The sequence below is a fragment of the Myzus persicae genome, unplaced genomic scaffold, assembly GCF_001856785.1.
Source record: "Myzus persicae strain clone G006 unplaced genomic scaffold, MPER_G0061.0, whole genome shotgun sequence".
NCBI lineage: Eukaryota > Metazoa > Arthropoda > Insecta > Hemiptera > Aphididae > Myzus > Myzus persicae.
The window spans coordinates 212,560-239,610 of NW_019101992.1; the positions used below are offsets into that span (position 1 = coordinate 212,560).

At 35.0% G+C, this 27,051-nt stretch overlaps 3 protein-coding genes across 5 annotated transcripts in view; 1 reads left to right on the forward strand and 2 right to left on the reverse strand.

The window, feature by feature from the left end:
* The window catches only part of LOC111030956 (UPF0769 protein C21orf59-like), a 62,131-nt gene that overhangs the window by 20,306 nt on the left and 14,774 nt on the right, over positions 1–27,051 (forward strand). The window contains exon 1 of one of the 2 annotated variants that reach the window (XM_022310703.1): positions 25,257–25,465. The exons of the other annotated variant lie outside the window; for it this stretch is intronic. The gene's annotated coding sequence lies outside the window, so the exon portion shown is untranslated. Of the gene's footprint in view, positions 1–25,256; positions 25,466–27,051 lie in introns of those variants that run through there. 2 annotated transcript variants of the gene reach the window in all.
* On the reverse strand, positions 10–11,692 carry LOC111030957. Of its 2 annotated transcripts, XM_022310706.1 has the most exons (4): positions 11,549–11,692; positions 5,512–5,920; positions 3,360–3,910; positions 10–396 (listed from the first exon to the last, which is right to left on the reverse strand). In XM_022310706.1, exons 2-4 carry the CDS (start codon positions 5,899–5,901, stop codon positions 342–344), a joined length of 996 nt encoding a protein of 331 aa, XP_022166398.1. In that variant the 5' UTR covers positions 5,902–5,920; positions 11,549–11,692; the 3' UTR covers positions 10–341. The 2 variants fall into 2 exon arrangements, with proteins under 2 accessions (XP_022166398.1, XP_022166397.1); XM_022310705.1 differs by lacking the exon at positions 11,549–11,692 and having other exon boundaries at positions 5,512–6,456.
* LOC111030955 lies at positions 7,359–11,743 on the reverse strand. The gene is made up of 3 exons (XM_022310702.1): positions 11,699–11,743; positions 8,286–10,248; positions 7,359–7,858 (listed from the first exon to the last, which is right to left on the reverse strand). The coding sequence occupies exon 2, from the start codon at positions 9,727–9,729 to the stop codon at positions 8,296–8,298; it is 1,434 nt and encodes a 477-aa protein (XP_022166394.1). The 5' UTR covers positions 9,730–10,248; positions 11,699–11,743; the 3' UTR covers positions 7,359–7,858; positions 8,286–8,295.

Below are 27,051 nucleotides of genomic sequence, written 5' to 3' on the forward strand. Positions count from 1 at the left end.
ATAATATATTTTATAATTTATAATAATTATACGTCTATATAAACTATTATTATAAAAAGTGAAATATACATGTATAAAAAAATAATTTATTTACCTATATGACTAAAGCAATTCGCTTTTGTAGGCTTATTACACGTATTAAGTTAAAAAAAAACATTTTTGAGATAGAAAATAATTTTTGGCGTACACAATTATTGAAATTAGATCCGCGTGAAGTTAAAGCGGAATACAAATGTAAGTATATAAACGTAGTTAGACTGAATCAGTGAACTGAAAATTTAGCATTTGCTTCTGTGCCTGAAAAAAGCCATTATTAAATAGCAAATGTGTGGGCCTATTGATCAATAATCGCCATCTTCTTCGTCTGTGCTGAATGGCCGTTTGGACAATTTTCTCCTGAAAATAAAGAATAGTGATGAATTTTGTTTAATATAATATAATTATTATGGTAGGTACATTCAAAGATCAACTATTTTTGAATTTATTTATTTTTAATTTGAAATATTCAATATTAGGTGTAATATGAACATTAATTACTATCTTTCTATTTTTATAATTTTAGTTAAACAAAATTAAAGAACATTTATAGACACTTAAATCCAGAATTCATTTTTTTTTTTTTGAAACTAAGCCTCAGTAATGAGTTATTTTATAACTATTGGCAGGTGCTAAAAAAATTTGTTTGTAAAAATTATTGTTTACTTGATCATATCCTTGAACATTATGTAGGTGTTGTTGAGTCAGTATTAATTATTTTATTGATATGAAATTAAATCTAAACATATAAAATCCAAATACCACTTTGTCACTGATCGCTGTAACTCAAAAACTACGCAGCGTACGAACTTGAAATTTGGAATAGAGGTTCTTCTCATATTTTCACCGTGCAACAAGAAAGGATTTTCAAAAATGTTGCGTTTTAGGGGAGTAATTAACAATTATAATTATTCATCACCAATACGTATTGTGCTGCACGGCACAGGCTCATGATGGCCGGCGGGTTCCAGCTACCTGCAACCTATCCTTTTTGTCTAAAGGTCAACAATAAGAATTGTCTCGAGAAGTTCATAAATAAAAATGATCTCATGCATTGCGCGTACACCAATATAATATACTTAATATACCAATATAATATTATTATACTCCTATTATATAATAATCGTCGAACGATGAAATGCTCACCGATAACATAAACCAATACACATACGAATTCTATTTATGAGGTATTTCTCTATTATTGCCTTGCCACGGTGTCTATACAATATACATTCTTATGTGCACGTGAACTAATGTTCATTTCATTTGCTCGTCGTACTACCAGCAGTTCGGACATTCTTGACAAACTTGGCACACGACTTCGGGTTAAGACCTCACATAAAAATCTAATTGAAGCAACTATCTTTACAGGCTATACGGTATGGGAGAAACAGTTTTACAATATTATTTTAAAATACTATGGGTAACATTTTTGTGTGCAAAACAGTCTTTTTGTGCAAAGCCGTTTTGCATTTTTTATAATACCTCCTTGTAAACAATATTTTTGGTTCTTCCTTCGAGAAGTAGTATTAATTGACTATCAGAAGAACTTACACGTGAAAAGGCAACGTATAATTGGCCATGAGAGAAACAGTCATTCTTTAAATCCACTGCTGCCACTTTCAAAAACTGTCCTTGAGATTTGTTAATTGTCATGGCAAAACATACCTTAACGGAAAACTGTAGCCGTTTGAATTGAAAGTGGTAGTACTAGTTAGATGGAATCAAAGGTATTCTTAAATAATATTGTAAATACGAAAAAAACAAAATTACACATGTGGCTACACATTTAAAAATGATATACCTAATTTATGCTTAAAAAGATAATTATTTTTGCCTAAAAAGAGTTTTTCCGGGCAACGCCGGATATAATTCAGCTAGTATATTATTATACTTGTATCTAATTTTCGATTTTAAATGTATATAGAAATTGTTTAAATGATATTGTGTTGCGCCGTTTCGTCATTTTCTGTACCTATTACTTTATCGTTAAAGTTTTGTTTATTCTTAAAAAAACCGATTGAACAGTTTTAGTAAAAAAGTTAATAAAAACGAATTGGGCTTACATAGTGTTTAAAACTTTCCATTTCTTTACTTAATTAAATTTAAAATCTGTATACAGTGATTTTTATTTTTCAGTTTGGAATGTTTTCAAAAATGTTATTACCAAATTATCTTTTAAACAGTCCTGCAGACTGTATAATATAAAATAAATAAGAGTAGATATGTCGGACATTAAACTTAAAATTATAGCGTCGTCGACGGCAATAAATTGTCGTTATTGTCGAATGAATAATATATAAGTTGAATACTATGTATGAAGTTGTTAGAAGTATACAATATATGTAACTCTAATTTAATGTCAGACGTAGGAGTGGTATAATAATTTTATGAAATACATTTCATTCGGGTCGTTGTAGTGTATTTTCTTGTTTTCTTTTTGGCTCGTTGAGCATTATTATAACTATTATTGTTATAACATTTATGTGAACAATTATTTTTTTTATCGTATAAATTTGGGTTTGATTCAATCGCGTGTGCTGTAGACGGTAGACGAAATTTTACAAGATTAACGATTTGATACGCGCCCTATTGTCGTATATAACATGTTCACATCATCGCTGCGGTCAGATTAATCGCGTGTGAGAGTAAAACAAATTGTACATACCATTTTTGTTTATTTTATTATAGTGTTGGTTTACAGTATAATGTCGTCATTGTCGAGAGATAGATAGGACATAGCCTGCCTAATATAGCATCGGTAATATTCCGTTAGAGAATAAAAGTTAGGGTCGTGAATTCGCGATCACCCACTGACAACAATACAGCCATTTTTGGAGATGTCGCGACCCTTTTTCGGGTCACTTGCCAATACTTTGTAATCAAAGTCGTAAGAAAAACTCACGTGCCAGTAATATGTTCATAGGACCTATAATCAATTTTTTAATACCAGTTATTGTTGTTGTTCTTCCAATAATATATATTTTTTTCTCTTTTGACTTGGGATAATTCACTGTGGAAAATCAACTTTCACATGTACCTATTTTTACACAAATATAAGTGTATTTGGAATGAGCCACTTTTTTATCAAAATGTCAGTTATCTATAAAATATTGTGGCCGAAAGTAGTGAGTTTCAAACTTTTAGAAATAATAAATAATTATTTTCTAATATACTGAATGGAATAAAAATATTTTTGCGTGCCGTTAAAATTCCGCTAACGAGTCGTTATAGTGACAAGATGAGAAGACATGTTTAAAGGATCATTACCTACATGATGATCTGCCGATTATCAAAGTACAGAGGAAAAAAGAGATGCTCACCTGATCACTAGTTGCGGGTTTTCGTTTTTGATTGCCGCCGTCTTTCTCTTGTCGATCATGAACTCCCTCTTGAGCGCCGGACAGTACCAGTAACACAGTACCGTGCACGACAGGACGAACAGCGTCCAGGGTATGACCACAGCGGCCACCAGGGTCTTGATGGTGTGGTGCCAGTCGTAGTCGGCCACCACCCTGTCCGGGTAAGCGCGGCTGTAGTAACACGGGAAAACTTTCATCGCCACTTCCGGCGCCACAGAAACTTCTCGCTCCCGGCGATCAACTGCCGTCGTCTGCAGCTTGCTGTCATACGCTTCCAACAACATTGGCGGTGGAGGTAACCCAATCGAAGTCTCGTTACCGTGCCTGTACAGTTCCCGGGTCACCGGCTCTTTGATGCTATCGAACTTTGGGATATCCTCCAAATCGATGTGACCGTATTTCAAGGCGAACGTGGTGCAGTTGACGAACGGAGGGTAACCGCACCCTTCGGTGTTCACCAGAAACCGGACCACCGTGCCCGCCCATTCCAGTGACTCAGGAGACATGTGGTCCTGAAACACGCCACAACACTTCGTTACGACTTCATGTCGGTATATATTTTGAAAATTAGAGTTGCAATTGATTTTTAAATTTACTGCTGCAGGTTGCAGTTATTAGATAACTATATTGGACTATATCGTGTTCTACACTAATTTGTTGTATAACCGCAAGTGTTTGTCAAACATCGAAATTCATCCGCTTTTATAGTCTCATCACAATAAAATAATGATCGTTACAATAAGTCATTACCTAATGAATATGAGTAAGTGCGATCGATGCACACGCAGAGATTAGAATGAGATTATTTCGTTTATACCTTATTTTTATTTTTATGTATTGTTTAAAAAAAAAAATGGGCATTCACATTTAGTGAGCTGATACTCGGGTTGTATACTAATAGAAAACAGTTTGTACATAAATAATTTGAATGAAAATTCATTGTAGTTTGATTTAGTTTATAATATTTTTTGTCGTTTGTGCATTTTTATTTAAATTATTTATACACGCATATTATTTTATAAAAATAATTTATATTTTGTTACTGTATGAGTTTAGTGGGAATTTATCTAATATAACAAAGAAAATCGATCGGATTTTACCAGTATTACTTATTAATATACATTTATTGACTTGGACTCCACCATATTATTTATTTATTTTTACAGCGGTTTTGTTAAGGTAACGACGAAAAGTATTATATATTTTAGCCATTTCGCCTCGTTCACAACAATCAAAAGCTCATTTTAATTAATTTTAAAATTGTATTGTTTTTGACGTTAATCTTCGTTATATAGTGTTACTCACAAAACAGCCTTTCATAATACTTAGCTTATATATGAGTTTATTACGATACCTTTAATAGTCAATAGTTTGATGACCAGATACACAATACACAACCTTGGGATTTATTGCCTTTGTCTCAATTATCCTCTGAATATAATTTATTTTATAGTATCTTTTCTATTGTTTTATATATATGTCGTCTACTCGTCTAGGTGTGATTATTGGGAATTAAATTTAACATGTCTATTTGTAGTTAACCGAAACTCTATTGAACACATACATTACAATTTGTTATATGTTTTAATTTTCTTTTACGATCTAAAGTTAAGAATAGTCGAGCTATTTAGATACTTTCTTATTCAAGTTGTGACCTGTGAATTAATAGAATAACAAAATAATTGTTATTTAAAGTACCTTCATATTATGAATATTTTTGTTATTGTTTTTGACATTTAACTTAATTCATATGTTACAGTCGAGGCTTAATTTTCTATCTCTTCCTTGATCGTTTTTTTAATTTTCAGTTTAAAAAGTGATTATTCTTGGAATCAAAACTATTATTGTAATTTGTGATCATTACACAAGTCACCATCACTGATGAAATGTGAAAACATTTGTGATCAATCGGCAATAGATAGCGGGGTTATTCATATACCTATACCGACTTATGATCGTGTATTGTAACCTTTTGATGTTGAATTTTGCATTAATTGTATTCGTTGCCATATAATATCTGTGTGTACAGTTAATTTGAACTCAGAAAAAAATCTTTAAAAAAAAGAACATCTAAACGTTAAAATGTCTAAGTATACGCCCTTTGGTTTCGTGCCTGTTCGTATTGTTGGTACGGCGTTAGTGAATAGTTGACAGTTATCTGATGGCACCGCGTGGTGGCTGACGTACAGCCCTCCCGGCACGACGACCACGTACACTTGCTCATGCCGGCTGCGAACACGTGCTCATGCAGCGCGCACGTGCCGGGCTCGGGCGCGTACCGGGCGATCAGCCGGGACACCGCCGGGTCGACGACGAACGGCACGAGGAACAGGAACACCATGAACGACAGCACGGCCGTGGTTCCCAGGCACAGGCTCACTTTGGGCTTGATTCGCTCACAAAAGCCGTCCTCGGCCGGTTCGCCGAGCAGCCTTGATCCTTCGTCCTGGCTGGGCAGTCGGCTCCGCATCTCCTTCTCGTCGTCAGCTACTGTTTCGGCCATAATTTCTCTTAGTCGCTATCTGCGGGGGACAAAAGAAAACCACAACAGTGATTAAAGTGCCAAAAGTGATGATTAGGTAGGTACGTAATTCGGCGGTGGCCGGCTGTTTAATGATGTATAGACAACTGCCTGTGTATAGAGCACGTATAATATTATAAAAGTTTTTTAAAAATGTAGAGTATTTTTTTTATAGTCTTTCTAAACATTTCAGAAGTAGGAATTTTAAAAATGTCTTAATTAAAATCTAAAATGTGGTCGGTTTGCTTGTTAAATAACTCTGTATGTTATAAAAGCAATCAATCGAATTTCGAATCATAATATAATGGAAATGCAGATTTAAACGAGATGATATTTATAAATTTAGATTTTCAATCGATTATTTCTTAATATCGTCTTCACGATTCCACATGTTTTCTTCTAATCCATAATAATGAAACAAATTCAACAATAATAAAAATGTTTTGAAAGCTGATTTTGAATAATTATCGTTTTTATTCGATTTGAATTTTTCAGAAGATTACCTTCAATTTTTAAAACTCCTGTAATACATGGAGTATTAACATTAAAAATATATTCAACTTTTACTTTGAAAAATATACTTAATTTATGCTAATGTTATACTAAAATTTTTGTTAAGTACCTACCCACTAATTTTAATAATATGTATTCACGTGGAACATTTTCAGAATTTTTAAAAAGAGTTGCTTTGCGTTTTTAAGACCGAAAACACTAGTATATATAACCTTAAGTATGATTAAAATAAAACATTTGAACAATATAATAATTTATCGTGTATATATTTATGAATATAATTTACGTTGATTTCACTATTGTTAAGCAACAGCAATTATGCTTACATATAATTATATCGAATATTTATATATTATACAAGTTGTTAGTTATAAAAAATATCAAAGGATATATTATAATAAATATTATAATATATCAATATAAAATTGTATAGCATGCGTGTTGATCTCGTGTACGAAATTGGTGCAAACATTATTCTAGACCATAATATTTTGTTGATACCGGTGTTCGAGATTTTCATACAGAACGACAACGTAAATAATACAATATACAATAAATAGATTTACAAATCTCGGTCTATAAGCGCATCGTTTTATACCTGTACATATAGGTACCTATTATACAGTTACACATTTTACTTAAACTACTAGAAACGCTTGTGTGTACATTGGATGTACATGCATATCATTGTATAAATTATAACACTATTTAACGTATATAATAGTATAACAAATACAATCATAAATTACAATGAGTATAAACTTAATATTGAACAATTTATTATTATTTAAAAATGGTATCTTACAACATAACATTATATATAAATATATATGCGCACATATACTGTTCGTATACAATAATTTAGTATATTATTATATTTTTGGTGATATTGCTTTTAATTGGTTTAGAGTATAATATATGCGCACATATACTGTTCGTATACAATAATTTAGTATATTATTATATTTTTGGTGATATTGCTTTTAATTGGTTTAGAGTATATCAAAAATGTCTTTTCGCGCATATTATATCTATAAAATAGTACATAAAGCTTATTGTTTAATAGTATTGTGTGTATATTATAGTTATAGGCATCGAGTGTATAAAAAAAAATATATATTTTTCAAAAATTAGCGACGTGGTAAGGATGTGTCAATTCACAAATGTATATATTATTTATGTGCACAATTTTCGAGATGCAATGAATTATATTTAAACGAGTGAATACAATTAAATCTCACTAGTAACAATTTTTTTTTCATGTTGTAACAATTACGCGTTCCCCTCACCGATCCAGATTTGTTTTGTGTACGAAGCTTATTTTTCATGTAAGCCGTCCGGATCGTGGTGAAATGTAAGCTCTAGTAGTCTGGCAACGAATACATCTGTTGCTGACGAGTAGGGCTATCTTGTAAGAGGGGAATGCCTGCAAAAGAAACGAAAAACATGGTCAATAAAACGAAATAGAATAATCGCACAATATTATACAAGTAATAGTAACATCCTGCGCGTGTAATATATTAGTGACTCTCGTACATTAGAGTCCTGTTGGACATAATATTGACCACCTATTATTATAACGTACAAGAATATAGCCGCGGTGGCGTTCTCTGGACTTTCCAACGGAGGATACATTTCTCAATAGAGAATAGATGATCGCCTATATTAACTGCCACCGAAAAATAGTATCGAAAACGGCTCAAATCTTCGGTTATGGCTTCATAAAAAAGTCAGACTCACATGGGCCAGGACGCACACGACAAGTAAACCGGACGGACAGGATGCATGATTGCCGTCTAATTACGACTCAATAATATTTATTATTCTATCACTATTCTGTGATGTATACTCACGTAGCGAATCTCAGAGAGACGTGTTGTCCAGGTCGACAGTGGACGGTCGGCGGCCGGCTATGCTGTCCAGTTCGCGGTCGTGCAGCGGGAACAGCGTCCGGATGCTCTTGCGCTTGAACCGCATCTTGGCGTCGTCGCCCACCTCGACCGTTCGCTGGCACAGGATGAGCGTCAAGCACGATATGACCAACATAACCACCGGAACCACGGACGCCACCAGGAACTCCTTGTACGTGCGGCCCAGGTCGAACCGGACGACGGCCAGCTCGGGTATGCCGGTGGCGTAGAAGCACCGGAACCGGGCGCGAGCGTTGTGGTCGGAACCGTCCTTGCCGAACCGTCGGATGAACACGTCGCATTCGCCTCGGAGCGTGTTCACGCAGCCCTCCAGGTTGATGTGCAGGTGGCTGTCTTTGGCAATGAGCAGCTTGTGTTCTCGGGGCGCCACCACGTCACCGGCCACTATTGGCCGGTCACTCTGAGCGTTCAGGTTGGTCAGGTGCGAGAAGTTGGCGAAGTCGGCCAGTACGTCCTGCCGCAGTAGCGACCCGTTGACGCAGTCCGTGGCTAGCAGATCTCCGGGTGGCCCGCCCAGCACCACGCTCATGCACGACGCAATCAGCACATCGTCCTGTTCCTCGGACCATATCCTCCGCCGCCGCTCGGTTTCGATGACGCCGCCACCGCCTTCGTCAATTTCTCGCGGTAACGGGTCGCCGTCCATGTAACCGGGTAGGTGCGCGGCCGCGTCGCACCGCGCCAAGAACGTCCTGTCGCCGCTCAGCACAATCACGTTCTTGTTCCTGGTCGGTATGTCCACACACCGCCGGTCGCAGTTGTACGGCTCCAGTATGCGACTGCACTCGCCGCGCACACAGCTGTTCAGGCCTGCTATGGACATGCACGTGATCTTGCCCCGATACTCGTTGCACTTGAGCGGCGGTTCCGTGTTGCGGAACTCGCACCGGAACGCGTCCGTGATGTTTATGCACACACCGTCGGTGCAGTTGAACGTGCCGGTCAGCGTCTTGCACTCGTCCCGGATGCACGTATACCGCTTGGCGTTCTCCGGGTCGAACCCGAAGCACGTCTTGTTGACGACGTGCGAACAGTTGTGCAACAGCAGCGCCGACCCGTTCTGCCGGATGTTGACGTAGATCTGCGCGCAGCCGCCGGACGGCTTGCTCAGGCACCATTCGCTGCACGAGCTCCAGTCGCACTTTTGTGACGACACGTTCCTAGTGGTAGTGCACACCACCGGATCCTCAGATATGCCCGACTTGAATTCCCGCATGGTCGGCATGTATATGGCCACCGTCAAGTACACGATGGCCACGCTGCTCAGCACGGCAGTCATCTGGCACACGCATATCGTACCGCATATCCGGGTGTCCTGTGGCGGCACCACCAGATCTTCGACCGGTATCGGTTTCTTTTTCGGCATGTTCGTCACGGCCGGCTTGACGACGACGACGTCGTGTTATATTATGATAATATCCCGTGGTCGTGGTCACCGATTGAACTATATATTATACCCGCGGCGCTGACAACGACAACAATAACAGTGGTACACCCCCCGCGCGCGGCACCACCGGGCGAACGCGAATAACGAGGCCAAACGCCGTGTTGTGCACACACAGTAACGGTGGCGCGGCGGCCGGGGTTCACCGCCGTCGACGCCACCACCGCCGCCGAACGGACCGGCGCGCGGCGCCTCGGAATCTAGACCATCGCGGAAAAATCAATAAATCCAGACCGTCGCGCCAACAGATAACCTCGACGCCGACTCTCGTTATCATGTATTCGTCTGTGTTTTCTCTTCGATCGCTGATAACGTTTTCGCTTTCGTTGGTCCCTTTGGCGTGTGCACTGCAGAGTGTGCCAGGTGTGCCGTGGCACACCCCGTGGCTTGTGGCTATTTGTACGACTATTGTTCATTCTGTGGTTTTGTTCAATGTGTAGGCTACAAAATAAATAGCACAAACGATAACCCACGAGAATGGACTAGATAACCACCAGTGGCACAGAACAATCACTAATATATGATGTGATACGACTCATCTCTGCCGTTCAATGTTCAAGTTCGATCGCAATAGTGATAGTATTAATTTCTATTGCCAGGCGTGTATTTCGGCTACTACTTAAACTACCTAGATTTGACATTCCATTATTAAAAGTTGTATTGAAGTGAACCTTATTCTGTAGGTGCGGAAGTGGGCTCAGCCGTTGCGACCAAAAAGCGTTACGGGTGTGGCTCACTCGACACTAAGGTTTCTATGGTAATAAATATTAATCCGATTGTCTTATATTTGTATAATGATAATTAATTTCAATTGAAAATTTTATTTGTCCAATGCAAACTTAATATTTGACCTTGATGGCCGATAAGTGATGACCTTTTTTTCATTCCCCCTGCAGTAGAGAAGTTTCACTTCATCCACGCTTACTATTGCAACCCGCATTTCAAGTGTAGTGATGTAATGGTTTTATTCGAAATTCTAATATAGGTGTATATTATAGTTTATTATTAAATTATATGTGTTTAAAAATAGGTATAATAAAATATACCTACTCATTTTTTTATAGTGTTAATATATTTGTTGAAATATATGAAAATGTTTTTGGGAAACACAATTAGGTGCAAGCAGGATAAGTTAACCAATATGAGTTTTTACGAATTTAAATTTTGAATGTCTGTTTTTTATTTTTTTTTCTGTGAGAGGGGGGGGGGAGTAGGTTTTATTTATTAGAGCCCATTCAAGATAAAGTAACCCAATCTCTTCCTGGCACACACCACACCAAATTGCTGCCCACGCCTAAGGGCTATGTCCGCTAGGTTTTTCGTAACTCTCACTCCCGCTCGTGTACGCGCCACGACCAATATTCTTAGAGTTGATGAACATTGAACGCAAAGCCAACCTAGGCACTTTATAGGTTCTGCATCTGTATTCTATTAATACCTAACTAATACTACTACTATTAATACCTAACTTATAATACACAAAAGTCTTACACAATACGATACCGTTATCACGACCTGTCGTGATTGGGCAATACACGTTGTCGTTTGATAGGAACACACTTATTTACAACCCTTTGTTTTACTCTGATATTATGTTTAACGTCTACGTGTTGTAAGGATTTACATGGTATAAAATACAATACATCACCTATACATGCAAATAACGTAAAATCGAAAAGCCTTAGTATTAAGATATTATGTAATACGTTTTTCTAAAATTCCAGAATCCTGCAATTTATACCTACGAAACCCTCGAACGCCAGCATCGTGTATACATTGTTTACGATAACCGATAACACTATACTAATCATTATATGCAGCAATATTTTATTATCGCGAAAAAAAAAAAATAATAATAACATTGTTATCGCGCACGTGTTATAAATCTTACCGGAAAGAGTTGCGACGTTCTCGTTTGATTCGGTTTAGTTGACTGACGGACTTTTGCGATTCGGCGAGCGTTCACTGAGCAGTGCTCGGGCGCTATCTATACACTAGGGTGCATGGGGGTGCAAGTCGTCTAGTGTTTGCTCCGAGGGAGAAACGGTTTATAGGTAGAGCCACGGGTTTATATTTATTTATTTTTTTGAAAATTATTTACTATAAGAAACTACAATGGATGTGATTATAACCACCTATTCAAGCTTTTTATGCTTGCAGTGTTGGTGGTAGAGAGTTACAATTTATATTACTTAAATTAACCATTCAAAATAATTACACCATTTTTTGTATTAATAAGATTATTAGAAATACATAAATAATTACAAAAATAATAAACAGACAAATAAAATTACAACATACCAGATACTATTCTGACAATGTAAATAACCAATTAAAAATTAGTTTATTATGATTAAACTTTATAAGATTCCTGTAATTAGTGTGTAAGTATATATTATTTTTAACATTTCTCGGAAAAGTGTTTAACTATGTAGGACCAAGATGTTCTACGATTTTTTTACCAAATTATTTATTAAAATATGTAACTTTTGCATCATGAGTTCTATTTTCGCTTTCATTATATATGCTTTCTTCGTCGACCCATGAGTAATAATTTTTTATAATAAATACAATGGCTATTTTTTTAATATAATGTGTGTATTGGTAAAACATTAAATAATTTATAGTCATCGATAATTGATCCTTTTAAGTTATGCTTATTGAGATAGATACTGATTAAATATTATTACATCCGCGTCCGGTCGAAGTTCCGTTCTAATCCACACGTTAATCACCCGTCTGCAGCTGTCAATTATGTTCGATTATGTTTGATATTTCTTTTTTTTTGCGAGTTTAAAATATGTGGCGTACATCATCAGGGGTGGCCGAGGATGAGCTTAACAGATCTACCGATGACAATTATTGTGATGGATTACTAAATCTGACATCGACGCCGGTTTCCGGGGGCCTATGCGTATTCCCCTTTGAATGGAATTGTTGTCGACCGTGTAATTAATAATCGGAGTGCAGGTAGCTATGGATACATGGATAATGCTATCCGTCGCAGTAATTCACGATTGCTTACGAGTAATCCGTAGCTGTATTATGACTTAATTCAAAAGAAAAGTCGTGAATGAAATGAAACATTTACTGGAGTCCTCCTTTGCCACGAAAAATTCAAAAAAAGTCGATCAAGAATGCAAACAACACGCCTCGATTGTTACAGCTCCCGAAACATCGAATATCGAAGAAAATGCGTATTCATTTATTTCGACACGTCACATTAATTATCGTCTGTAGAGCGGTGGCGTACAACAAATATGTTTGATTTTATGTTTTCGGTCATTATAAGTGGTACACTTTATAACTGAGCACCCTTTTATTTTATATAATAAAGTTGTAGAATGGTATCGAAATTTAAAGGTCCCAGAGTTTCGACAGCCGTGTTTCTAATAGAATACACATAGTGAATATTGTTGTATTTATGAAATATTTAAAATTTTATTTTTTTATAACATGCTAAAATATACAAAAAATGTACGAATAATTTTCGAACAGTCATTAAGTAAAAGAGACGAGTATCCCCTATGAATTTAAAACAAATTCAATGAAGTTGCTATTTGTGTAAGCCGAATTATTTATGTTAATCTTAGTTTTAAATAAATCTTTAAAATTTTCAATATATTTTTACATATTTTTCGTCAGTGACAGAATTACTGATTTTATACTATTTAAGTTAGGAGCGTCGTTTTTGTCTAGCCCTTATATTATTTTCGTTTGAATAGGCGTATATCACGAAGCATGCTATTTTCCTGTTGATGAAGTTGAATATGCAAAAAGAAGCAAAATAAATAATTTATTATTTGTATCAATATTAGTGGACCTTACTTACCCCCCGAATGTCTGAAAAACGTTCCAATTCAAACTAATCCCAGCTCTAGTTAATCCGAAGAGTATTGCATTTTTGCTGGGGGAGGAAATAAAAGTAATCACTAATAATATTATCAATAAGTCATGATTAAGCCTACCCTATACTCGTACGCAAGGGTTGAATACCATCAAATTCATTAATATACACCAACGAGCCACTCCCACTGGTTTCACAGCGGCCCCGTTTACTCCTGAATATATTACGTAATTATTTTACGATGTAAATAGAAATATTTCATTCCGGGATTCTATTTGGAAACGTATTATTATAGTACGATTTATTTGTACTGGAAAATTTCACTTTGATATTATTCATGATTTGTAACGGTACGTTTTTAATTATTTCTCGACATTTATGTTGTAAACTGTTCGATATAAATTTGTAGGTACACTTTATTCGCCTAACAGTAGGTACGTGTAGTATATATAACAGTATTAAATTATTCCAGATTAATGGTTTCCAAATTGTGTCCCCTAGGCCCTAGGGCACCGCGAGCACTTTCTAAGGGCACCGCGTTCTACGGTCTAAGGATATCAATGAATATTTTTTTTGTTCCGTCTTTTATGTTATTCACAACAGGGCACCGAGGCTGAATCGAGTAAAAAAAGAGCAGAAAAAAGTTTGGGAACCACTGTTGTAGATTCTAGTAAAGTAGTGACATAATACAACATTATACATAGATTTTAATATAGGTTGAATAAATTGGTAGGTATATATAGAATTTCCAAATTGAATAAAACAATAACTGGATAAATTTTTATATTTTCTTGTTCAGCGATCAATAATTGTATGATTTGGTTTTGTTTCCAATTTCCGGACTGTTCGAAAATAATTTGTTATTTTTCTATTATGTTTAGAAAGAGATATTACTGGGTATGTTGGTATTAAATTATTGTAGATTTGTTTTTATAATCGGTTCATTTTTTTATGCGTTTCGAATTTCCAATTATTTCTTATGTATAGATACCTGTATTGCTAACAAATAAAAATAAAAATATCATACAGATTGTGTTATATTATTTTTAATAGTGTTCTAGGTTATTAAAAATTATATTTTTTAGAAAACTAAGAACCGCACAAATAACTGTCCAAGGTTAGGTTAGGTTAAACCTGTACGGTTATATTTACGGTGTCACATTGTATATAACTTCCGTAATCCTTAGTAATTTTGTCCAAGCTCAATAATAATCATAGAAGTATGGAAGAGAACATTTGTTTTATTTCATAAGCACCTATAAACATTAAAAAGTATATAATTTTCTTCTGGATCGTTCACTACATATATATTTTACTTGCCATTCGGATAAATAAATAAACTAAATATTATATTGGACATAATAACAATAATAAAATCATAGAAAAGAACACCTTTAAATATAATTATCGATACTCTTTTTTCTTAACAATATATTACTGTCCATGAAATATAAAAAATAAAATACCTAACATATCTTACAAATATTTTAAATAGTTGATTGGTTTATTCAGTTTGCAAAATCTATCATATATTAATTGTGATTGTTTGTTGCAAATTGTAAATGTTAAGAATTGTTCTTTTACATTTTACTCGGTCCACAAAGATTTAGATAAATATAGTTATTTGGGGTTATATTGATTCGTGTCATAAAAATAATAAGGAGAGAGTTGTTCACTTGTCGTTATAGATTTAGTCTGACAGGTAGATGTAAAATAAATCCAATAATATTTTGTGTTTGTCAATTTTTTTTTACCGCAATGTCAGAAACTTGAAGGATAAAATATCATTAAATTTATTTTTCTTCTATTATCTCCTGTATGCATTTGTCATGTAGTAGTTGGTTAAAAAAAATGTTTTACATGTCCGTCTTAGCAAGTTTATTTTTTTCTAAAACAATACACTTTCCTTCTGCAGTAAAATCTGATTCATGTATACAGCGTACACTGCGTGCTGTTCGATGGTATTCTGTTGAGAATTTCGAAATTGTACTGTATTCTGAGTATAAACTACGGTATAGTGACGTCGACTTAAGGACTTTGGCGCCACGGGTGTATACTTAGCACCCCCCCCCCCTCCCGCCGCGGTTTGACCAATCTCCCTCCCAGTAACATTATACTCATCAGTCATCACGCCCCCATTACGCCCGGGGCAATCGTCTTTTAACCTTTCCACCCATTAAATAGTAAATATGTCCCCGTCAACTGACAGTGAGTGTACACGTCACAATATATTATACCAATATATAATATATAATCTCTATACTTCCCAACTGGATTTTCTTAACGTAATCAGAAAAGTTTTTGCTATTTTTATTCATGATTATACTTTGTCTTGAATAATAAATTACAATAATCAAATTTGATTTCAAAGTAACTAGGGCCCGAAAATATAACCAATGCATAGTGCGTTTCTGTATTTTTTTCTTTCTCGTCTCATCCTGTCCATTTGCATCTGGGTTTACTTTTTATTTCCCCCGATGGTGTTTCGTCAGATTTCGTTACTACGGTAACCTGAAATTCCATTACAAATGTTCGCGTAAAGTATCAACTTTTTTATTTGATGTATCCTTCTGCACTTCTCTTTCTTACTTCATTTGGATATTATTTTTACATCTGTGAACATATTTCTATGTATTCTCAAGTTTTCGGTGTGAAAAATAAAACTTATGTTACCTACTATACTATTATATTCGGTAATACTATATGCAATTTAAACTTTTATCATTCTATATTAATGCGCAATGTTATCTATGAATATGCACATGATATGTGTTTATTATTGTTCGGTTTTAGCATACTTGCGAGTCACAGCTTGGTGGCTCGTTTATGAATTGTTTGATAACTCTACAGTTTGGGAATGATATTACAACATGTAGTGTCAAGTGATACCAGCTGGAAATGAATCAATATTTTCGGCCGCATATTTTTTAAATTTTTATATTCTAAGTCGAACCTCGTGATACCAATGTGGGGATTTTGTGCTAATTTTACAATATACCTAACTAATAATACAGTATAAATACAATTTTATGTAATACATTATAAGTGATAGATTATGTTACAGTCTTGGGTAAAGAAATCCTCCGTTGATGGAACTTGAGATGGAATTGAGTGGCTGTGTTTAGTTACTCAGGGGCTACAAGACAGGCAGGTAACGATAGAGATTTAAAAATGAAAATTTAAACGTCAGATATTGGGCCAGATTGTCTATATAGGAATTGCTGCATACGGGCGATTGTTCATCAAAAATATGATTTAAACCTTAAACAGTAGTTTCAATAATCTGTGAGTTAATATAAAATTATACCTACTATTTGTTCCTACCTAACTTCAGGGTGATGAGGTAACGATGATGCACATTACAGTAAACAGAGATAATCAATGAAGCATTTGCGGTGTCTGCCTGTGGGTACTGCTGCGGCTCCAATAGTGTCCATCGAAAGTTTTTCATAAATATTTTCCCAGTCGGAAAATCAATCAATGATCGATGGGTGGTGTCGGTCACATGTGGCGGACGTTTATGCTCCAACGTTTGAGCGTTAAATCGACGTAAAATGCGATTAGACATAAAACTATACTTTTATTTCTTCGTCGTTTCGTTTTTCCTCAGTGTAATCGCGCAGTCCATATTGTCTCATTACAGATACTAATAACGTATATAGCTGGTTTTCGATTAAAATCGTTGTGTAACTACTGAGCAGATAAATTGAATTCCTCGCAGACTATATATTATATAATATTTTATAGGAGTAGGAATATATAGCTATAGGTAGGTACCGGTAGACGGAGACACTAAAACTGTAGAACGTTTACAACGTGTTCAATTTTACGACTCATCATTACAATTATCCTACTATTATACGATGACAGACGTAGGTCGGTATTTTATAACGATGTATATGGGTTTCGACATATATCATTTTGTAGTCGATGTAGGTACGGAATTTTATTTTACAATTTAATATAATAACTGCACAACATTAGGATATTTTTATTTCCTATTTTGGGTGATTATTTCATTTTTAGGTTATTTATTTTCTCTTATACGTTTATCGTGGGATTACCACCCGTAAACACGAATCCGCTTTATATATATATATATATATATATGTATATAGCCGTAGCACTTAAATGAGAGATTTGTGTTAGGTACATTCCGGGCGTATTAAATTGTTTCATTAATCCTCCCGCAACGTACATCTGTTAGCCGCTGCTAATGCAAGGTCTTTATTGAAGGAACGAAGGAAACTCGAGAGTTTATTATAGTGTATTGTTTACTTATTGTGTGTCTACGTCAAAGTTGATATTTACCAATTAAAGTTTATAAACAAGTTCTTATATATTGTGACGCGTTCCCTCGGTATTGTATACATTTTTAACACTACCTTATTGTACACAATATTTTGGTTGTTTAGCTATGATGAAATATTGTTTCGACTGAACGGCTTAAAATACATATTGTATTAATAAAATAAACATACGTTAATGATAGTATATAAATTAACTACATTAATTTGTTAACACAATAAATGTTGTTCGTTAATATGAGGGGACGAATGATGTAAAACAAACTCATATACATTTAAACATTTTTTAATTTTTTTTAATATTTGAATTTAGTTATAGATTCATTAGTTAGTTATATGCACAATAACCATATTAATATACTTAAACGAACAATTTTAATATAAAAGCATAAAACATAGGTAGGTACTGTGCAGTTTTATTGTCGGTTATACATTACGCGAAATAATAAAACTAATGAGTCATAAAAAAGTGTATAGGGGTTATCAGATATAAAATAAACAGCAGACACCGCTTATAAGATTCACAGATATAGGGTTCAGTAGCTTATTAGACTGGAGTGGAATGATCCGAGCATATAAAAAAAAATTTAAAAGAAAATCGATTAGTATCTAAACGGACAGTAAGCGAACAGTAAGCGTTGTAGTCGACGGTATAATCGTTGTACAATCAGTCGTCATTTGAGTTTCAACACCAGATCGTCCTTTTTTGTAGTTAACATGAGCGCTAATTTAACCCGACGTGCTGATGTTTATGTGAGAAATTTGACATTTTAGAAAAGTATGACCGTAACGTAGTATAGGAAAGACATTGAATGTGAAGCATTACAAAATTAATCTCAGAGTCGAAAAGGGAAAATATGTGAAAAGGATGATAATGATGAACGCGTGTTGAAGGAATGGTTTGTTAAAGTCAGAAATAAAGATAGGTACTCGTGTGTTAGACTCTTTTCTTTGGTAAATTTTAACTTTAAGGCGACCAATGGAAAAAAATAATTTATTTTTTTCCTAAAAACTCAATTAGAATAGAACAATGTGTCGCAGATTTTGCTGGTGCACATTTTTGGCTAAAAAGCAAATTTTCTTATAACATTCTCAAATATTCACCCTCTGACTTGTTTAAATGATGAATTATGTCGATGTCTTAAAGGAATTAAAGCTTTACCTGTTGACTTTACTGCAAATAAAAATGTATGGATGACTCAAGATATCTTTAGCCATTGGTCGATTAAGTGGAATAATGAACAAGGCAGAACAATTTTGATTTTGGTAGACAACTGCACGGCTTATAATGTTATAGTTTAAACTTCAATAACATAAGAGTATAAGACTAGTCTGACAGATGTACTCCAGGGTCGAAATAACTTACAAGTTCGTGTATCAATTTATATTTGTCTAGTTATTACGATGTTATATTTTATGATTGATGTACCAATATGATATCAGCTCATTGGTGTAATAATACGGTTATGGAAATTATTCTTATAAATATCATAGTATAATATATTATTTTATTCGGTTTCATAAATGTCATTATATTTGTAATTGTATATAATTGCAAATGTTGTTGAAAAAATTGTTTATTTCACTAAAACTTAGTAGGTATACTTTAATATATTCACATAAATTAAAACGTTTTGTGCTTTAGAATTACTCTTAGATTTATAACTTATAAGTATAAACCAACAATCGAATTTAGGGTGAATGCTGTATTCTGTAGTCTTGAAATAATAACATTCCTGATCCGAAACAATTCGTAGAAATGCAGTTTACTCGAACAAATTTGCTAAAACCTAATTACGAAAATGTTCGTTTATTGAGCTAAATTAATATTGTACTATTATACTAATTAGATAGTCTTTTGTCTTCCCGTTTTTGTTTGACGCAATTATTATGACTCCCATCTTTACTCAAAAACACTTATCAATACATGTTTTTAATCACAAAATTGTATAATGATAGTTTCAGCTTTTAAATAATTATGAAAATAATGTAATTTTTTGTTAAATAAAATGTATGTATTGCAGTAGTAATGATTACTGAGAGTTTCATTCGGAATCGGTTAAAAAGGAAAAAAAATAAAAATAAAATCAGTTTTTTTTATGTCGTATTGTTGTGCTGTAGGTATTTAGTACCTGTATAATATGTATAATGTTTATGATAATGGTTTTTATTTTAATACTTACCTATCGTATCTTTGTTAGTTTGTCTTATCTTGTATGTTTTTTAAAATGGGAGCTTTTAGTGTAGAACGTGAACATTTAACGTAGATTATTTATTATTGGCATTTATTTGAACCACGAATGTGATTGATTCGATAAAGGTTTTATATGTTCCCGAATTCTCTTACTGTTCTGTACGGGGTTTTTTGTTGTTGGTTAAATGGGTTCTACAACTTTAAGACAGTTTTTGGATAGCGTACTCGTTTGGTAATACTTCAATTCAAATATCCCAAGTCTTTAAATATAATATTATCTAGAAGCTAATACTAAATAAATCAAGTAACATTACCGAACACTACAATATTTTATATTGTTTTTATTTTTTAGATTTTCGTCGGAAAACAATAAAAGTTTTCATCTTTGATACCCCAAGTACATCGTATATATTGTTTAGGTGTCTACTTATGTCGACTATAAATTTAAAAGGATTGAAACACGAGAATATCGTTTAAAGCGTTTTCGGTAATTCAAGTATATCATTGTAAAACCAATAGCTGTCGCGTTTTATTCAGGGTTAATATAATAGGTAGGTGGGTACTAAAAAAATAATATACACCTACATTGATTTTACCCACGTTTTGGTTTATTTTTCATTTAATAAATTTAAACCATTAATTTTCTTCATTTTTAAAATTATTTTTCAAATTACTTCAACTATATTTTAATAAATATTTAATTTTTTTTCTTAATGATTTTCCAACTTTATTTTACGCCAGCACAAGAGAACTTATTGAGGTGTGAATTATGGTTGTAGTTTGTAACCAACTTCAGAATATCATGATTTAATTTTATAAACGAATTGTTGCTTGCCTAAAATGTCAAAGCCAGTTAGATTAAAAAAAACATAAATCACTAATAAACCTGGTAAAACATTAAATTATTGTTTTAGTAGTAGTTTTTAGATTTATTAGTTTTCATGTTTGGTATTGTTGAATTGTTTTGTAAACTTGTGTACTTTTACAATTTCATAGTCATAAAGGTTATGTATATTAATTATATATGTTTTTATTAGTTAAGTTTTAAATATGTATGTATGTATACGTAAATCATCATTTCCGGTCCAGTGGATTTCAGTATTATGAAATAAGAATTATTATTACGTTTTTTATAATCTCTACTGATTATCTTAATTTGTATATTTATTCGTCTTACAGTGAGATGTATTTTTTTTCTTTATTATCCTGTTTTAAAGTAATAAATTCACTTCAGTCTTAAGCATCGAGGATGAATTCTGGCTGAAACTTGAATCTATAGCTTGTACTTTAGGGGATCGAAAATAGGAATATCCGAATTTTACCTGTATAATGACATAGCACATAACAGCGGCAAAACTGGAATTTTTACTCAACGCCTGTTTTTGAAGAAATTGATTTTATTTTTTGTGTTGTAAAATAACTTCCGGGAAGAATAGTCGTAGATGCTTACCATTTTTTCATAAATATTAAGATAACCATTTTCGAAACACATTATAATATAGTTTTCAAATTTGTTATTGTATGTTAACGATTTCCTTAAATACTAAAACTGTTCGTATTGCGTAGATAGTTACAATATAATATATAAATTGTGATTTTAAAATTTGACGCATCGAATAGTGATCTACTCAATGATAAGGTACACTCAAAACATACTATGCAGCACAGGGAGTTCCTCGTTTTATTGTATTGCAACTTCTAGATGTGTTGCAATAATTCTGGCATTCTTCTAGTCATATAGTCAGTAACACCCATAGACGTACACCGAGGATTGGAATTTGTATTGCTTTGTTTGTAATAATCCTGTTCTGAGTTTTAGCTGATGAAAATCGGGAGTTATAGGAAGTATTGTACCATGGTGTAGAGTTGTTGTGATGTAAATGCAATCATACCGATAAAATCTTAACATTTTTTAAATAGGTATTTTTTTTGTCATTATAATTTGATAGTTTTGACAACCACACATTTTTGAGAATAATTGAAATACCTATCTCATAATTTTCAAAATCATCATATATCTAAATTAATATTACTTAAATAATAATTTTAGCTTTTTATTGTATTATTTATTAAATGACATATCATACTCATTATACTATTGTTGTTGTGCTTGGATTTTATAGCTTTATAATTTGATATAGCATTTAGTGAGCACAGACTACAGTTTATCGCAATGTAATGTATATCATAAATATTTCGATTGCTAAATAATAACGAATACACACACATATTTTCCAAATGTACTTTTAATATCTGATTATTTAATACTATCTATTTTAGTATGATATGTTTCATTTGAACTTTTATACAAACAAATAGTAAGTTTAAAAAATCAAATTTAGTGTTTTACGCAGTATATAGCAACTAGCATTTTATTCGATTATAATTCTAAGTTATATAAAGTCACGTAACTACATGAACAATGTAACTATCATTATTATCGATCATACTTGAGGAAAGTATTTTTTGGTATTCTTCTGTGTATCACGAGTATAGTTTTCAAGAAAATAGTGAATGAATGAAACGAACAATATTCGGAGAATTATCGTTTTAATTCTGTCATGACCATTTTCCGAGTAAACTGGGCTCGGTTCTCTTAGTTTTTCTTTTTTTTCTTCAAAATTTAAAGACACCCCCAATGTAGTCCGTAGCGACAGTGAGAGGAAGATACTCTCGGAAGAGAATCATAGTGGGTTTAATTAATAATAAACGAGAATTCGCGAATAGTTTTCTTTTCTCGCTAAGAACATTCTAAACTCGGCTATACCTGTCGCCATGTATATATTATGCTCTAAAGACATGAAAAGCAGCGTATAAAATAAAACCTGCCTCTTTTCTCTTGTTTTTAATTTTTTCCGAGTCATTCACTCGTTTGCTTATATTATTTAAAGCGGCCTCACTCTTTCGTGCACAACTTCTAGCGATGTCGGGAAAATGTTCTATCTTGTTGTGAGCAATATATCAATATAAATTACACGTAGTCATCTCTTCCATCCTCCGCAGCTACAGATCGGTAAATTGTTTGTTCCATACGCACGTGTGTACAAATATTATCTTTTTTACCTGTACAATTATAATGCATTTTGCTGTATAATATGTACGTATTTCATCGGAAACTCGATATAACTAAGAATTGTGTGATTTTCAACGAAAAGAAAAATGTCTTCCTTAAGTAGGTAGGTAATGTACGCGGTGGAAGACGACGAGTCGTTTCAATCTCTCGCTGGTTAAACTGCTCAGGTGCCCCCATTTATTTACCCATCATCCGGCCTGGTAAATTTGTTTTCTTGAATCACGTGATTCAAAATAGTAATAATAATAATACGTACTACTCACCCCTTTCTCGCCGCCACTGCAAACAACGACCGCAAGACGACCCGACACCGATTGTGTGCAGCACATGCATTGTACAAAATGTATTTATTTTATTGCCATATTTGCGCGGTGGATCGTTCGACTTTGGGTTGTATGTGCGTGGAGCAGGTGTGGGTGTAAGTGGAGGAGGGTGTGTATAGGGAATGACTGGAAACGTTCACCGACGCCTTGTGTGTAGCTATCTATATAACTTAGCTCTTATTATAGTGCGTATAATATCAATATATATATGCCGATTCATTGTGTATAGTGTGTATACATTGTCGTTCTATTTTACCGTGGTTGAAGTTGGTCCGTCTTTGACCCGTGTACAATATAATATGGCCTGGGCGGGATGTAAATCAGCGTACAAGTATAATATAGATCTCTGCGGTGGTGGCGGATAGATTCCGTGGACTGCAGTGAATACGGAAGAGAGCAGTCCCGGAGGGATTGAAATTCATACGATCCGCGGGGGCTCTCGCCCGCAGTGTATACATTACATATACATATGCATATACATATACATATACATATACATATATATATATATATATATATAATATATGTGCTGCAGTGAAACTATACATATATATATATAATATCAACCAGCAACATCGCGCGACGTCCGGGGTGGCGCGCGCTCGGGGTGGGATGCGAGTAGCGGGTAGTTTCTAGGATATGAAAAAAAACGGACCGACCGGCCAAAGTTTTGGGATCTCGTCGTTTCTCGTCGTCGCGTCGTACACGCAGAGAGATCGTCTCATGATCGCTATACACTCGCGTAGTAGGTACCTATACTAATACACAATAATATATAATATTTATCGTCCAAACATATATCGCGCGTGGTGCCGCCGGTTACGGCCATCCCCGCGGAACGTGCATAAAATACTTTACGTCAAATCATCGTTATCGAGACCTTCCCCCTCGACCCCCCTCCATCGAGTATACCCCATCACTCCACCGACCCACACCTCCACCGCGACACATTCGTATGTATACATCGTCTATTGTATGTATATCAAATATAGGGCGAACGAGCCTTATCGATTGGCTGAATTGTGTCCCATTATGTGACCTGCTACCCTCCCGAAACATTTCATACCGTCGTCAGTAGGCCAAGACACGGTGGTCGGTGACCATAGCCTGGAGGACACGATAATATATTGCAGGTATACTTAAGATGTCGTAGCGAGGTTCACATCGTAACGCTTTAGGCGTAGAGCATGTTACCTGCGGCGGTTACCTATTGCGGAATATTCGGAATATTTCGCGATCGACTTAATTGGTGCTCTATACCTATATGATTTGGGCCATGGAATGTTGTAAATAACGCGTCGTTGTATGATTATCGTCGGCTGTTGTGGTGGGAGAGGAAATGGGGTTGGCGTATTAGGGCGAATTGAAATAATTTAATTTTCTTCTACCCCGGCGGGCGTCTGACGGCTGCAGTTACCGCGGTCACGACGGTGTGGCGAACGTCTTTTTTTCCGACCGACGTGCAATTATATGTACGCGTATACATTACACAGAATACGCGTATCTGCCGCCGCGGCAATTCCCGATCGCGCATGCGCGGGAGCTCGCCGGCCGTCCGTCCGTCTGTCCGTCGCTGTAAGGGACGACACGCGCGCGCGGCCGCCGCCGGGACACCGCTAGACGGCGCCCGATCCCCCGCCGTGTGCTGAACAACGCTCGCCGCTCTGCATCGCGCGCCGAGGAGCAGCGCACGCCGGCGACGTCGCTTCTCCGCTCGATCTCTCGATCAATCCGCTGGGTCGCCGCCGCCGCCGCCGCCGCCGCCGTATAATATAACCGCGTATCGCGGGCCGCCGACGGAGCTCTCAGTAGCACGTTAACCGTCGCCGTCGCTGCCGCCGTCGCAGCAGCAGCAGTAGCGCCGTGCCGCTCCACCACGTTATTACGCCGCCGCCGCCGCTCCGCCCGCACACGGTACGTCACGTAGTCTGTGTGCATTTTAATAATAATATTATTATTATTATAATTATTAACGATTATAATATTATATTTTTAACAGAGGCGGCTTGAGTACATGCCCCCCCCCTTTCGATCCGACCGGTTTCAGATTAACTTACAACAATAATATCAGCCGAGATCACACGAATACAAAATTAATTTATCTAATTATAATTCTAGTTTTTTAAATTCCAACACACTACTAATAAGAATCGAAAAAGCCACCCGTCCACACGATTTCTACATCGGGGTATAGTCCAGGAGTAGTATAAATTTCTAGAAATTTACGTAGATATAGGTTTTTTTTTCATTCCGTATCTATTCGCAATACAGGTCTCGTTCGATTTGAACGGTTTAACCGTCGTACCTATACGTACAACGTATTATCTTTTATGACAGTACTCAAAAGTTTGTACTTTGAAAATCGCATTAAATATAATATGCCCGCGACGACGACGACCCCCTCCCATCACTCTTATATCTATGCATATATGCGAACCATCGAAAGTATAATATTATGTTCGATCCGCCTCTGTTATTAGAATATTTTGTATACCATATTCCATAATAATAATAATTTATTGTTACACTTTATGTTCGTATATATTTTTATACTTACAATTTTACCCGGCCTAATCCGACGCAACTTTCTCGATCTCTGACGCCGCCACCACCGCCGCAGCCGACACACGCTTTTTGTGTATAGCTACCTCTAATCTACATATAATATTTACTATACCTATATTGGATATCATAATAACCTCGATGATGTATTTTCTCGCCGATCACTTTTTGTACTATGACATTTCCGAATTTTGATCGCGATCTATTTTCGTTCCGTTCGAGTGATAGGTGGTAATCATAATATTATTACCTACATTGTACGCGTTCCTCGAGGATACACATTACACTCTAATATTGCACGATTATACGAATACCGTGTTTACAATGAAATGTAATAATATATAGGTAGACGTGTGTATAGATAAACTTACGTTCATTGATCGATGGTATAAAATGCATTATGCATAATCATAATAATAATAATCAGTGTGCTTTTGAAGTCATGAAAGTACCTTCACGGAAAAAAAAATATTTTTAAAATAAACACCTATGTGATGCTATATAAGTTTGAATATTATTAACATTTTAAGTCAATCAATTTTGAATCTATTTCAGTGTAGGTACATCGTACATATTATACATATTATATAATATGCATATGCTTTGAACATCGTATCCATCCGGAGGGATATTTACATTTTATGATACAAACATAAATGGGGAATTGTACGTTAGAGTCTTACGTAATCTCCATTATTTTTGTGTCAAAGTTAGTGACCCCATTTAATTTAATTTCAACTCGTGTTTGATTAAAACGAATAAGTATAGGTATAATTCGTATATCTACTCCTGTGTAGGTAGGTAAAATTTTATGAAACGCTAATCAACTTATATTCTATTAGAGACCGTTCATTTAAACACGATAAACACCCGTGCAAATGAACTTTTTTGATTTTCTGAAGGAAACTTTTTAGTCTGACTTAATCGCACTTTACATT